Consider the following 16,538-nt stretch of genomic DNA (forward strand, 5'->3'; position numbering starts at 1 on the left):
TAAAAAAAAAAAGAAAAAGAAAAAGAAAAGAGCACCAAGGAGCTGTGTTGAGGAGTTCAGACACTTGTAATGACCAGTTACCATATGAGGCAGTATTGGTATGAGAACCACGTGATTGAGGATAGAGCAGAGGCTCTTGTTCCTGGAAGGTACTTACTTTTCTGATCACCACTGGGATAACAATCCATAAAAGACATACATCTTGTGAAAAATTCATCAAAATTGAAAGCAGAGGGTGGCTTTAAGAAGTTAACCTAAATAAAGTGAGAATTTTTTTTTTGTTATTCTGAGGGTTTTCTGGTCTTTCACGAGTAATTTTTTTAGCAGAAAGGGCAGAGATTATGGTTTAGAGTGTCCAGGTCATCGTAAGTAGTCACTGGAACATTTCAACTGAAGAAAATCAACTTGGATGGAATTACATGAAAGTATTGCTCCAAGTATTAAGATCCATCTCCATCCCCAGTGTACTTAAGGGCCATTTCAAGGGACTAACTAATATACTATTTCTTTCTTTTCTAACCTTTTCCCCCTCCCTACTAGAAGATTATCAACGAGTTTTCTCCAGAAACCAAAAAGTCAATGTCTCCACTCTCAATTACTCCTTATCTCCCCAAGATGTAACATTGCTTCCTGTGTAGAAGGGATCGAAATTGCTTCTTGATTTGCCAAGACTCAAGTCTTCCCTTTCTCTGTACAGTCAAATTTAGAAGCTCAGTAGCAATACTATTTGGCTTTCCCCCACCCCATGCAGTTGAGTTTTTGCCACTGCTCAATAACAAAAATGAGGGTGGAGGTGGGGAGAGAGGAAGCATTAGATGCGTAAAACTGACAAAGAAGAGATAGGATCCTACTCTAACAAGTGCCTCTCTGAACTACCTCAATGACTTGATCCTTCATTGACTGCATTTTCTTTATGCTGAATCATGTCCTTCTGAATCAAATATGAGATATTCACTACCAGTCATGGACTTCGGACCAGAGTCATGCAATGAGCTAGTCTAATCATGGGCACATCCTGGCTCACAAAGACCTGAAATAATCAGTCATATATTGCACCCCTGTACATCTTTGCCTGTCTTTCTCTTCATCTTAGGAACTACAATTTCTCCAGCAACAGTGTGTGATATGCGATAAGAATGGCAAACTTAATTTCAAAACTCCTATTTGAGGCGGTCATGGATGCTTAGGGAACTTTGGTGGTCTAGTCACAAGAAGCTTCAATCTTGAAGGCACATGGTTCAAATCTATTAGCTGCTCCAAAGGAGAAGGATGGGCAATCTCCTCCCATGCAACTTAAGTGCCTTTTAAAACCTGTTGGACGGTCAGCTATGGGTCAGTTCTAACTCGACGGTACATAAAACCACAACATGTTGTCTCAGCATTTTCCAAACCACCAAGTCCCTTCCTGTTTGAGTCTGGCATTAGTCTTAAGTTGGAACATTCTGACACTATGCAGTAGGTAACTTCATCCACGATCTTGAAGCAAAGCTCAAGAGTTCTAATAACATTTTATTGTAACCACTATGTTAGTTAAATTTTATGCTATTTCTTCCTTACATGTGTAAAAGGACAAAGGAAATGGGTGCTCAAATAAACAGTAGAAATGTCTTCAATAAGACATATCAACATCATGAAATTATACACCAAAAATAGCAGAATATAATTTCTTTGGTATTCTTGCCAAAAACATAATGCCTAACCTCAGTTCAATAATGAGAAAGCATCAGGGAAAAATCAAACTAAGGGACATTTGTCAAGTAAACATTTTTCTGAAGTGTAAAGGTCAGGAAAGGTAAGGAGAGATGGAAGAGATGTTATAGAAAGGGGGAGACTAAGTAAAAATAACAACACAATGCAATGTGAGATCATAGAACATTAAACTAAGGAAACAACGAATATTCATGGAAAAATTACTGACATTTAAATAAAGTCCTTAATTAGTATTCAAGACTCTTCTCCCGCACCACAACTTTAAGGCACCTATTGTTCTTCTGTCATCCTTAGTCCAACTCTCTGAAGCATAACAAATAATGGAGAAGACCATGGCCTTGATTAGGCACACCTTTGTATTATAGACTGACATTGTTGCTCTTCAGCACTGTGGAGAGGTCCATGACAGCAGATTTTTTTCCGATGCAATTTGTCTTTTCAAGTTTCAGGTTGTTAATGAGTCTCCCTCCAATCTTGATGCCACACTCCTCCTCATAAAGCCCTGCTTCCCCAATGATCTGTTCTGCATACCGGTTGAAAAGGTACAGGGACGGGATGCATCCCTGACACACCCTCACATACTCCTTTCCTGATTTTGAAACATGTAGTGTTTCCTTGCTTTGTTCTGAGGACTGCTTCTTGGTCCAAGTAAAGGTTTCATATAAACATGATCAATTGTTCTGAAGTTCCCATTTTCCTCAAGGTTAGCCACAATTTATTGTGATCCACACAGTCATTTTTCTGGTATGCTATGCTTTCAGCCAAGATCCATCTGACATTGGCAATAATGTCCCTAGTACCATGACCTCTTCTAAACCAAGCCTGTATTTCTGGTAGTTCTCTGTCAATGTACTACTGTTCAAGTCTTTTTCAGGATAATTTTCAGCAGGGCTTTGCAAGTGTGTGATATTAGTGATCCTGTCTGATAATTTCCACAATCTGTTGAGTCACCTTTTTTTGGAATGAGAATAAATCTGGATCTCTTCCAGGCAGTTGGCCAGATAGTTGTCCTCCAGATTTCTTGACACAACTTGGTGAGCACATACAGGGCAGCATCTGTTTGCTGAAATACATCAACTGGTATTCCAATCCTAGCTAGGATTTTCAAGCTCCACCTCACTTACTTTGGGCACATGGCCAGGAGAGATCTGTCCTTGGAGAAGGACATCATGCTTGGAAGGGTGGACAGACAGCACAGGAGAGAGAGACCCCGCATGAGATGGATTGATAACTGAGGCGATAGGGGCAGTTGGTGTGTCAGAATTGGTGAGACTGGCTCAGGACAGGGCAGGGTTCAGAGCTGCTGTACATAGGGTCATTATATATCGCAGGTGACTCAATGGCACATAAGAACAATAGCATGCTATGGCAGGTTTGGAAGCAGGAGTGGCATCCACTTCCTAAACAACATGCCTCTGGAACCTATAAACTTTGATAAAAGTCAATAGTTGTAGAGGGGCTTCAGGCCTTTTGTTCATAGGGTTGCTATGAGTCGTGCTCAACTAAGAGTCTATTGTGGAGTTGTCATGAATATTAAAGACACTATGAACTACCTAAAAGAACAAACACATCTGTGCTGGAGGAAGTGTAGCCAGAGTGCTTTAGGAGCAAGTATGGTGAAACCAAGGTTTATCATTCAAAATGTCTTTCCTAGCCAATGAGTAATGTTTATTTTGTGCTAAAGTAGCCACTGTATTAAGGAGAGGTGATGAAGGTGGGATACAAGCCCCACCCTACTAGAGTCTTGTACAAGCTCCTGGGACCTCAATACTAGCTTTCCCTTCTTCCCTATCCCCCTCCATGCTATCCCACTTTCCAGCTACATTGCAACTGATAGGCTACAAGGTGCACCATTCTGTGCAAAATCGGCCTGTACATCTACAGTCATGTGAGTCATTCCCCTGATCAGCTTGAGTCTCAGGGAGACCTTCCAGGGAACCACCAAACCCAAGGAAGATAGAGAAATGTGGGAACTAAACAAACGAGGAAATGTGGTTACAGCAAATCAAACATTTGGGACAACGTTGACTCAGCTCTTCTTAAAACTGGTATGCTACTAATCTTAGCAGAATGAATTATGAATACATGTTATTAGGTGAAGCTAGTCCCTGAAGGAGGACATTATGCTTGCAAAAGTGGAGGCTCAGTTAAAAGAAAGGAAGACCCTTCAATATAATGGATTGACCCAGTGACTTAAGCAATGGGGTTCAGCGTAGCAGAGATTGTGAGAATGGCATAGGTTTGGACACTATTTAATTCTGTTGTAAATAAGGTTACTGTGAGTCAAAGCCAACTCAATGGCATCTGAAAAAATCATGGTCAGATGTTAACCTCCCAGTTCTAACAACTTCACTCTGTATAAAATTAAGGAGTCTCAATAAAGGATATATGGGAACTTTCTGTAACAATTTTAGAAAATTAATTAATAATTAAAGTTATGATTTAAGAAGGAAAGAAATGAAGAGCCATTTCTGTGGTCCAGCTGATGTAGTTGCTGGGTGACAGGCGAACACTGGGGAGTGTTGCAGATTGAGAAGCTGTGGGAATGCCTTCTGTCTCCGCAAGCATCTTCGTAAATGATTTGTCTCTTGTTTTGTCTTCCATGCAGTCCTATTCCTTTAGCCCAGCTAGCACCATAGTTGTCTTCCTCTTTTCACATTCTTAAAGCACAGTTCATCTAATTGGCCATAACTCAAGGATTGGATATTTACAGTATTAACCTTAACTAGACTATGTTCTCCTACAAGAGGGCCTTGGGAGAGTCTCTTTCCTCTCACTCCTATGCTTTCACATTTTCACTCTTTTGCCCTTAGTGGTCCTATAGCTCTCAGGATGAGGGTGCTGAGATGTGAAAGAAAGAGCAGTGGCAGTCCTAAAAACTTCTCCTTTCTGCTCACAACAATAGCCAGAAAACACGCACTGGGTCTTGAGCAAAGTCTCTAGTCCCTTCGAAGTCTCCATATCCAAAGTCTCCATCTTAAATTACCCAGAGAGAGAAATCAAATAATTTCCTCCTTGAATTCGCTAGTCTTTGTCCCAGAGGAATATCCTGGATGAAAGCCTCCAAATCTTAAAAGCAGACTGACCTCATCTCAACCTCCAATCCAACAGCTTCATGGAACCAGCCGTTCCAGTAGCTCTTCTGGCGGGAGGCCCCTGATACAGACTGCCAGAACGTTGTGCAAGCGGCAGCCCACACTCACCTTAACTGCTCTCTGGTCTGGAATCCTCTCGATTTCCACCATGCTCCGGTCACAGAGCTGCCAGCAGTTTGGTGACAGGATGACTTCATTCATCTGTGCCATGTTCTGTGCAAAACGGACATCATCCACTGCCTGACCAATCACCAGAAAGTAGTTTCGTGTTTCATCTCCAAAGACCAAAATGCTGATGTGGCCTGCAGATAATCCTGGCAAGAAGGCAAATAAAAGGTTTGTGTAAGAATTTCTGGGTTATTTCTCAGAAGTGCTGATTCTTGGAAAAAAAAGAGAATCCTGTTGTGCCTAGACTACTTTAGAATAAAATTTAGGCCTCTAAAATTAAAAATAGGAATCTAAGAACGTCTTCTTCCAAAATTTTCTTTTTGCAAAGCTAAAAATTTCAACAACTAGATTTCATCTTTCTGAGATATTTTTCTAGATGGCCCTATAAATTCCAAATTCCCCCCCCCCTTTATTTGCACTATGGAAATGGATAGAATGTAACTTTAATAATTCCTTTATGGGCAATATTTTCATTTCAACAGAGATTAAAGATTTAACAAAAAAGAAACTCATAAGCTCAAATTTCAGGTAATAGAAGATTAGACAAAAAGAGTAGGCATCTGATATTCAGGTGCCCCATCCCAACAACACTTCCATGAATTATTTTAAAGTTGGAAAAAGAAGATTTTTGACACCTGAGCAACATAATATCTTGTTGTTGTTGTAATATGTGCTGTTGAGTTGCTTGCAACTCATAGCAACCCTACAGCTCTGAATACTGCTCTATCCTCAGCTAATTTCATTGTCTCTCACAAACCTTCCGCCCATTACCCCAGTCACTGAGTCAATCCATTTCATCCAGGGTCTTCCTCTCTTGCGCTGTCCCTCCACCCTTCCAGGTATGATGACCTTCTCCAAGGGCTGGTCCTTCCTGACAACATATCCAAAGTATGTGAGACAGAGCTTAAAAATCCTTGCCTCCAAAGAGAAGCCTGGTTTCAATCTTTCCAGAATGGATCTGTTTGTTCTCTTAGCAGTCTATGGTATGTTTTTCCAGTATCACAACTCAAAGGCACCAATTCTATCATCCGTAGTCATTGTCCAGCTCTCTGATGCACAGCATGTAGTTGCGAGGACCATAGGTTGGATCAGGCACACCTTAGTCTGTAGACTGACATGCTCTTCAGTGCTCTGGAGAGGTCCCTGACAGTAATTCCCCCCCCCAATGCAATTTATCTTTTTATTTTCTGGATGCTAGTACCAAGAATGTTGATTGTGGAACCAAGGAAGTTGAAGATGTTAATAATTTCAATCTCTTTTCTGTCTATCATGATGCTGCCAATTGGCCCAGGATGAGGATCTTTGTTTACTTGATGTTGAGATTCAATCTTTATTGAAGGCTGCAGACCTTCACCTTCTGCAGCACACACCTCAGGTCCTTCTCATTTTCAGCAAGCAATGTCATGTTGTTTGCATTATACAGGTTGTTGATGAGTCTTCCTCCAATCCTGATACTATTCTTTCTCATAAAGTCCAGCCTTCTGAATGATCTATTCCACATATAGATTGAAAAAATATAGAGATAGACTTCATTCCTGACATCCACCTTTCCTGATTTTAAACCATGCGGTATTTTCCTTGCTCTGTTCTGGTAACTGCCTCCTAGTCAAAGTATAGCTTTTTGCATGGACAACATGAACTGTTGTGGGATGGGACTCCCATTCTTCTCAAGGTTAGCGACAATTTGTTGTGATCCACCCAGTCAAATGCATTTACATAGTCATTGAATACTATAGAATATGGCATATAGATATGTTATAAAATATGAACATAAATCACATGAATAAATTAAATACAGCTGATAAACAGTTCTTTTAAAGAATTGCAATTAATAATACCCATGTTTACTTTTTCAACTTTGTCTCTGCTGCACATGTTGTTATTATGTGCTGTTGGGTTGGAAACGACTAATAGCTGACCCTCCAATGGGTTTTCAGAGTCTGATCGGAGGATATTGCCCATCTTTCAACAGCTGGTGGATTCAAATCATCTGCCTTTGGGGTAGCAGCACAACTCTTCACCCATTAGGCCAACAGAGCCCCATCTGCTGTACATATGTTATTAATACTGATTTCTTTTGATGATACATATGGTTTGTTTTCTAGCTGAAATATGTTGATATTCAAACGTACCCAGTGGAAAGGTTTAATAATCCATATCTCTAACAGCCAGTCACTGTGGGAGGCTAGACCACCATCATTCTAAAGAAGGATAGCGCATTAGATTCTTCAAATATTGGTTTGGGGGGAAAGGATCTTTACAATATTTTTTTACAAAATATTTAATGTATTGGAATGTTTTCATAACATCACATGGGCCAAAAAGAGCCAAAGATGGAATATGTTGAAGGAGGTTCCCACTAGCTCTTACTTCAGAATTCAGTTTCTAAAGCTTAATTATTAGGCAGACATTCACGAACACTGCCAGCACCAGCAGTTCTAGCTACTGTTTGACATTTCCATCTCTCAGAGCAATCTCATTCTTCTTTCCCTATTAAATGGCTATGATAATGCCTGTCCCTCAGGCATGGGGAGAAGTGGGAATGACATAACTTGTGCAATGTTTGAGGAATAAGAAGGAAACATGTGCCATGTGTTATTATTATTTATTATTTATTATTATTATTATCATTATTATCATTGCAGATGTGAGCATAAGAAGCCCTCTATAATGCTGGAAGTGTGCTGTGGTTTTAGTAAGTTTTAAAACACGTTAACTTTATGAAATGGGGAACGACCAGTTTCATAACATGGCTATAACCATGTAATGACAAGGTATACAACATTTTACTTGATGAGATACACTGTTGACAAGCAGCAGGAAGACAAACATCATAATAATTACAACAATGATACAGTTACAACAATGGACCCAATTATACCAATATAATGATACAGTTACAACAATGGACCCAATGGACAAGACTGCGAAGTGTTTCATTCTGTTATAAGTAAGATCACCATCAGCTGAAGCTGCCTTAGCAGCAACTAACCACAACAAAACAATGACTTCTGCTGAGTGATTACTCAGTCAATACTCACTCATTTAGTCTTTGTATTAATCTGTTGTTGTTGTTGTTGTTAGGTGCCATCAAGTTGCCTACAAGTCAAAGTGATCCTGTGACTGCAGATCTGAACCTTACCCTGTCCTCACAATCTCTAATATAGTCAAGCCCTTTGACACAGTTATGGCGTCAATCCATCTTGTTAAAAGTCTTCTCTTTCTCTGATCTTTCACCTTTCCCAGCATGATGCCTTTTTCCAAGAACTGGTCCCTCTTGGCAATGTGCCTAAACTATATGAGGACACGTCTCACCACTTTTGTCTCCAGGGAGTGCCCTTGTTGCACTCCTTCAAGACAGACTTATTTGTTCTTTTGAGATAGCAGATCCAGTGAAATGATAATTCCATATGTGCAGAGTAGGGTTACATAGGATTTTCAAGGCAGTGATCTTTTGGAAGCAGATCATCAGACCTGTTTCCCAAGACCTCCATGTGTGTTTCAACTGCCAATGTTTTGACTAACAGTTGAATGCATAAGCACTTGAGTGTACCACCCAAGGACTCCTGTATTAATCAGGAAGGAAGGTAATAATATTATCCTACATTTATTTAACTTGCAAGAGTAGGAGTCAAAATTCACATTCTGGTCTGCCTTATTTCAAATGTGAAGGCACAGCCATGGGGCTGGGCCAGTGTGCTGCTGTCTTCTCTTTTTGAAAGGATCCTTCAGCAGTCAGAACTCACATCCACAGTTCTAACAACAGCTGTTCCTTCATAAATGCTTACCTATTTTAACCCGGATATCTAGGCCTTCCTCAGATAATTGGGTCTCAAACAATCCATGTATCTCCAGGCTGCATTTAATTACCACTGTGATAATGTTTTTCAGTTGTTTTCGTTCCACCTTCCATAGGGCTAGCAGTGCATCACCTGGAAGAGACAGTCACACTGGCGTCTTTGGGGCTGTTCTGGGCATCAGTCTGAAGGAGATCCTTACAACGGCTTTCTTACACTCTTCAGGGCCCCCTCTCAGCCCTGACTTTCTCAGAGGTCCTTTCTTACCCCTCCCTTCTTTGTTGACCATCATACCTGCAAACTTTAGGATGTCTCCTCCAAACACTAACACTTCTAAGGAAAAAGAGAAAGTAAGTGAAATCAACTTCTGACTTCTTCAAGCAAATAAAAAGAACTTGTGCATCAGTGGGATAAACCCTGGGGCAAGACAATAGCATTTCAAAGAATAGATTTATAGGAAAAGTGTTAACCCATTTGAGTTTGTTTCTTTTACTGGAGAATGAATACCAGGGCTACATAAGGTGCATTTTCCATTTCTATGAGTGAGAAAAGACACGAAAAATTAAGGTGGTGTTTCTAGTAAGATTCAAAGACAGTGATCGCTCTCCCAGGATAATGAGTTTTGTTTTTTTTTAAATGTATGTTATGATTGATGAAATGAGTGAGCATGGGTATGTGGACGAGTGATAAGACTTCAAAAAAACTGCAAATGATAAAATAAGGGAAACACATACATGATCAATTTCCATTTTGGTTACTCAAACTTTTACCATAAATGGACATTTTCCCCTAAAGTTATTTATGATCACTAATTTGGGGCAACACACAAGAGGAAGACCCTGGATGAGGTGGATTGCTTCAATGACTGGGGTAATGGAGGTAGATATGTAGGAGACAGTGAGACAGGCACAGCACAGAGCAGGATTTGGGGCTGATGTACATGAGGTTGCTATGAGTTGCAGGAGACTCACTGGCACATAACAACAACAACAACAATTTGTTAAGCATTTGCTGTATGCTAGGTGCTGGATAAGCTGCATTGCAACTTCCAAGGCATGTGTTTTAAATCCCCAGCTGCCCTGAGGAAGAAGGATGAGCAATCTCCTCCTAGGCGATTTAGTGCCTTTAAAAACCCGCTGGACCTTTTGGTTCTTTCGGCACCACCATGGCTGTCAGCAAGAACAAGCACCTTGCAAAAGGTGGCAAAAAAGGAGCCAAGGAGAAAGTGGTTGATCTATTTTCTAAGAAAGATTGGTATGATGTAAAGGCACCAGCAATATTCGATATAAGAAATATTGGGAAGACATTAGTCACAAGGACTCAAGAAACCAAAATTGCATGTGATGGACTCGAGGGTCGTGTTTTTGAAGTGAGCCTTGCTGATTTGCAAAATCATGAAGCTGCATTTAGAAAATTCAAGCTGATTACTGAGGATGTTCAAGGCAAAAACTGCCTCATCATCTTCCATGGCATGGATCTTACCCGAGACAAAATGTGCTCCATTGTCAAAAAATCGCAGACTATGATTGAAGCACATGTTGATGTCAAAACCACCGATGGTTATTTACTTCATCTATTTTGTGTTGGTTTTACAAAAAAAACGCAACAATCAGATTCAGAAGACATGCTCAGCACCAACAGGTCCACCAAATCCGGAAGGAAATGATGGAAATCATGACCCGAGAGGTGCAGACAAATAACTTGAAAGAGGTGGTCAATAAATTGATTCCAGACAGCATTGGGAAAGGCATAAAAAAGGCTTGCCAGCCTATTTATCCTCTCCATGATGTATTTGTTAGGAAAGTAAAAATGCTCAAGAAGCCCAAGTTTGAATTGGGCAAACTCATGGAGCTTCATGGTGAAGGTGGTAGCTCTGGAATGAGACTGGAGATGAGACAGGTGCTAAAGTTGAATGAGCTGATGGCTATCAGCCACCTGTTCAAGAATCTGTTTAAAATTCAGAATTTTAATAATTACAAATAAAAATTATTATTTGTGAAAAAAAAACAAAAAACAACCTGCTGGAGAGTGAGCTATGGGTTGGTTTCTGACTCCACAGTGCACACACAGCACACACCAACAACAATAGATGTTCAATTGAATGCAAAAAACCAAATCAGATTTAGTTTCTGATTTTAAGAAGTATTGCATTTGCCTAGATGGTGATAGTAAGATAGTACAGATAGCCTCTGTCTTAATGGTATATTTGAGTTACGATGATCTCAAATTATAACAGCTTGGATGTGAGCATTTAGGAGCACCTGTTTTACAATGCTGCAAGACCCAATTTGCTAACGCCAATCCTCAAAGACAAAGACTAGATTCATAAAAATATTGACAGGACAAAGCAATAATAATGAAAACTTCGAAAAATGTATTTCGTTTCCATCAGACCCTTTCTTGGATGGAGTCACTGGAATAGACAAAGTGAGGAATTGCTTGTGCCGGAAAATGGAAAACAGTTGCTGTTGAGTTGCTTTCAACTCATGGCAGCCCCGCGTGTGACAGAGTAAACCTGTTCACTAAAGAGCTAATTTTTTTTTTTTCACTAAACAGCGATTTAAAAAAAAAAATTTTTTTTTTGAGAAGTCTATTCCTGTGCATTTCTTCCAAGGAACTTTTCAACAAAACAAAACAAAAACTTAATAGCCACTCATTGAGTTGGAACCAACTCATAACTAATCCTCCCGCAGATTTCCGAGGCTTTAATATGCACGGGAGGAGATTGTTCATCTTTCTTCCTCAGAGCCACCGGGAGATCAGAATCACCAAACGGGTGGCTTTGGGTGAGCAGCACGACCCCCTGTGGCCGACCCTGCCAGACTTCTCTACCGGGCCTTCCAGTTACCAGCCAAGTGCACTAATAATTTTCATGACCCAAAGATCCTAGGGAACTTCGAACTTAATAAAGACCACATCTGCAGTTTACTGTATAACAGAGTAACTCTGTCTCTTCAGGAACAGTTCGAATAATGCAAATAAGATGGCAGGCAGAGGTTGAAAGGAGAGACAACTTTCCAGTCAGCTGTGCTCCAGAAGCCATTACTAGGAGAAAAAGGACTGATAACTTAATTCTAAATCCCTCTTTTCTATTCATATGGAAATCTCTCAGTGACAGCATTTGAGTTATTTGATGCTAACACTTTTGAGTTACTGAATATATCTAAAACTATTAAAGTTTCTTCCAAAAACCTCATTGCTGAAGGAGTGAAGACCAACTCAGTTGATCCTTTGGGGGGGGGGGTTTCCAAGGCTGTAAATCACACAGGAGGAAAGCTGCCCATTTTTCTCCTGCAGAGAAGCTGGAGGATTTGAATCACCTTTGTGTTGGCAGCAACTCCTTTCTCAATAGGTGGCCAGAGCTTCCTAGTTTCTCTTATTTATTTTTTTAGGTTTTTTCTGGGTGATAGATGATTTTCTTTAATTTGTATTTTTAAACCTTTTTCATTTTTTTACTCTTTTTTTATTATTAATTTTCATGAAAGTTTACAGAGACTTTGGATTTCCATTCATTTATTGTTGCACTTTCTCCCTGCCCACCCCTCCCACTTAGTTAGCTCCTCTCTTCGAAAAGTAAAAGAAAATTTTTTTTCATTGTTATACAACTCCTCCCCCCAATTCCACTCCACTATGCAGCCTTCATTCTGGACTTCTGTGGCCTGGTTTCTTTTAAAGGACTCTCCTAATTAAACCTTTAAAACTTTAAAGCCTTTCCCTCTAATGGCCTGTACTAGTGAGGTTTGATTATATTCCTTGATTTATTTATTTCAAAAAGAGACTGGTTTTCTTGATGATTTCACTGGGAAATGGGTGGCAAGCAATGAATGATACTACGTCAGATTCTAACCAACAAACAAGAAATAGTGAACTAACATTTTTCTCAAGCCAGCAAGCTATGGGAACACTTACTTTCTACGATAGCACTTAAATAATAGTTGAGGATCTCCACCAACTGCTCAGCCCCTCGGTCCATGTACATGGCTCTGCTGAACTTCTCAGTCATCGCTGTAAAACCTGTAATAAATGTGCAATAGTTTCTTAACTGTTTGGAAGAAGCAAATCATTTGGAGAGGAGAGTCACTAGAGAGCAGAGTGGCTTAGCTTTTAAAATGCAGATTTCCTTCTTATTTATTGTGTGCCTTCATCAAGTACCAGACATGCAGCCTCATCTATTGACAGTTATTAGTTGTTCTAACCTTCATGTCAAAATTTCCAATTCATTTAGTTATGACCGTTATTCCTTTAACTGGGATAGGGGCTTTTATTCCACAGTAAGTAATGGAAACCACAAAACATTAAAAATTTGTGAATAATAACAGCAAAAAAAAAATCCCTCCAAACCCCTCTAATTCACTACCACCAAGTCAACTCAACACATAACGATCCTACAGAACAGAGTAGAACTGCCTCATGGTGTGTCCAAGGCTGTAAATCGTTACAGAAGGAGGATGCTTCATTTTTGCTCTTGTGAAGTGGTTGGTGGTTTTGAACTGCCATCCTTTTGTTTAGTAGCCAAATACTTTAACCATCAAATCATCAAAGTACCTGAACGCTTGCAAATTTACAGTTAGGGTATAAAAATTGGGGGAGATAATTTCCTGAAGTTAGTTTTTTACTGAGATGTGAGAGATTTAGGGGATGGATCGGTGAGGTTGAGGCAAGGGTGTTGGCCTGAGGTTCCAGGCATAGGACTTGGGCATCATCAAGTTTTCATTCTTGGGCTAATCTACAAATAGCCCAGAACCTGGAAATGGGGTCTGTGTTCTGCAATCAAGCTCATTACCTGAATTCTGATATGAGCCTGCTGCTCTCCTCTTTGTTGTTGTTTTGTGCCGGGGAGTCAGAACCAACTCCTAGTTGACCCCCTAGGGGTTTTCAGGGCTGTGAATCTCATGAGAGGAGCGTGTCCATTCTTCTGCACCGCAGCTGGCACAGTCAAACTGCATGTCTTCAGGCTGGTGGTGCAGCATTTTATCACCACATCACCACAGCTCCTTCCCCCCGTTACAACACTAAGAATCCAGTTGCTGTTGATTAAGCGAATTCTAACTCAGGGTGACCCATGTGTGTCAGAGAACTGTGCTCCATAGGGTTTATCTTTCTTTTTCTTTTTCGATGGATTTTTCTTCACCAACCCAAATATGTGTCTAGATTAAGGTTTGGACTACTACTGAAAAGCCAACAGTTTGAATCCACTAACTAATCCACAGTCTCCTCTGTTAAGATTCATAGCTTGGACAACTGATGGAGGGTTGCTATGAATGGAAATCGATTTAGTGGCAGTGGTTTATTATCTAACGATTACTTTTCCTTATCTATAAGGTTTTCTTTCAATGGATGGTATTTAAGGGGAAGTAAATTACTAGATTTTTCTTCTGAGGTGCCTCTGGGTGAATTTGAACAGCCAACTTTTCAGTAATGGTTGAGCACTTAATCATTTGCTACACCCTGTGATTTTTATATTCAACAAGATTTTTAAATGTACTTGCCTGAAATGTCAACAAACATTAAGACTCCATCGAAATACTTCACCGAGGGTTTCTCTGGAGAGTAATCTCCATAGACGATGAGATCCGGTAAATGGGCTGCGATTCTGATGATCGCCTGGTCTTCTGTGTCTGGCCCTTGATTGTTCATGCTCTCTGCAAATGTTTAGGGGTTTATGATCACAGGAAGCAGTCTCCAGACAGACCGTCTAAAAGAAAACCCAGAGTAAAAGAAACCCAAGATCCTTATTTTTGCTTCCTTTTCTCCCTTTCCCTGCCCCCAAATAATATTATTGTTTAAATAAGTCATATTGGTTCTTGTGCACCATTAAGTCAGAATTGACTCATAGCTGACCCTTCAGCAGGTTTTCAGAGGCATAAATCGCACTGGAGATTGCCCATCCTTCTCCTGTGAAGCAGCTGGTGGATTTGAAATGTATGGAATTTGGGTTTGCAGCGCAGCTTCTTACCACTATGCCTCGTGCTTAAAAGATCAGAGTTGCTAGGTCACATTTCAAAAGGGCCAATTTTCAATAATTAGAAGGAAATTATTTCACGCATGAGCTGGCTTTGCAGCTGTGCATAACTGCTCCATAATGAAGAATTATTACAAAGAGGGGGTGGCGAAAGAAGAGAGCAAAGTGGCTCCATTCATTTTCTTGAAGGGTACACCCTTCCAACCTGCACCCCGCTCCCTGCAAGGTGCAAGTCCTGCTTATTGGTCAGAAGCACCATCCAAGCAGACTAGGCTCCTATTCCTTCTGCCCCTGTGTTTTCTTTCCGTATCCGCCTCCCTTTTGGTTTCTCATTTTTTCTCTTTTATTTATTCTTTTTTTTTTTATTTTTTAAAGGTAGATGTAGATTTATTTTTTTATATGTTGTTGTTATATGCCGTTGAGTTGGAACCAACTCATAGCGGACCTTACCATGTATGTTCAGCAGCTCAACTGTCTATCTTTCTCCAAAGGAGCAACTGGTGGATTTGAACCATCCGCCTTTGGTTTGGCGGTGCAACACCTTATTCATTAGGTAGAGCTTGTGTGTGTGTGTGTGTGTGTGTGTGTGTGTGTGTGTGTGTGTGTGCATGTGTGTGTCCTCTCAAACCACACTGGAAGGTCAGCTGTGAACTGATGCAGGGGGCACTGGTGGCTTAGTCCATAAGGAATTGCTCTGCTAACACAAAGGCTGTTCCAATCCACCAGCAGCTCTGAAGGAGAAAAGATGGGTAGTCACCTGCCTTGTGATTTACAGACTTCTAACACCTACTGTACGGTGAGCTATGAGTCAGTTAACCTTGACTACAATAGGTTCTAGTTTTAAGTATCTGTCATGCATCTATTAACTACCTATCAAAGTATATATAAGAAACCAACTCCATTACCTTTGAGGATTCCAAATCATATCAGTCTCCATTGGTTTTCAGAGGCTGTAAATCTTTATAGGACACTGCTCATCTTTCTCCTACAGAGCAACTGGTGGATTTGAACCACTGATTAGCAGTACAATAGGTTATATATGCACAATGCCACCATACATCCTTAAGTATCACAATAAAGTATTAAGTACAAGTACGAAATTAAATGTAAAGTAATTTAGTGTAAAATATATGCTGTTGTTAGGTGCTGTCAAGTTGAGCTCAATTCCTAGTGACCCTGTGAACAACAGATCTGAGCCTTGCCCTATCCTGTGCCATCCTCACTGCCTCTGATATTCTTGAGCATATTGCTGCAGTACTGTGTCAATCCACGTCCCACAGGACCTTCTTCTCTTTCATTGACCCTCTACCATTCAAATGTGATGTCCTTTTCTAAGGACTGACTCTTCCTAACAACATTCTCAAAGTATGTGAGACAAAGCTTTGCCAGCCTCACCTCCAAAGAGTACTCTAGTAGTACTTTTCCCAAGCATATGTGTTTGTTCTCTTGGCAACCCAGGGGATATTCAGTCTTTTCCAGCACCAGAATTCAAAGGCATTGATTCTTCTTCTACCATCTTTATTCACTGTCCAACTTTCAGGTGCATAGCAGGTAATTGAAAATACCATAGCTTGAATCAGTTGCACCTTCATCTCTAAAGCAATATTATTGCCCTTTAGAACATGGGAGAGGTCCATGGCAATACATTTTCTCAAAGCAACACATCTTCTGATCTCTTGACGGCTGGTACCAAGAGTGTTGTGAATTCAAGCAAGATGCAATTGTTTACAGCTTCAATATTTTCTCCATCTATCATGATGTTGCTTATTGATCCAGTGATCAGTCTCTTCTGATACTTATTCTGGT

General features: G+C 40.3%; 1 protein-coding gene across 1 annotated transcript in view; it reads right to left on the reverse strand.

Moving 5' to 3' along the window:
• ADCY10 (adenylate cyclase 10 (soluble)) overlaps window positions 1-14,407 on the reverse strand; it is a 135,111-nt gene extending 120,704 nt beyond the window's left edge. The window contains 6 exon segments of the mRNA XM_006887398.1: window positions 158-254; window positions 4,914-5,119; window positions 8,762-8,905; window positions 9,065-9,103; window positions 12,680-12,784; window positions 14,260-14,407. Of these exon segments, the coding sequence (XP_006887460.1) occupies window positions 158-254; window positions 4,914-5,119; window positions 8,762-8,905; window positions 9,065-9,103; window positions 12,680-12,784; window positions 14,260-14,407 (739 nt within the window).
• Between the last annotated feature and the right edge of the window lie 2,131 nt (window positions 14,408-16,538).

This window comes from Elephantulus edwardii, unplaced genomic scaffold (assembly GCF_000299155.1).
Source record: "Elephantulus edwardii isolate Elephantulus edwardi_28Jun2011 unplaced genomic scaffold, EleEdw1.0 scaffold00057, whole genome shotgun sequence".
NCBI lineage: Eukaryota > Metazoa > Chordata > Mammalia > Macroscelidea > Macroscelididae > Elephantulus > Elephantulus edwardii.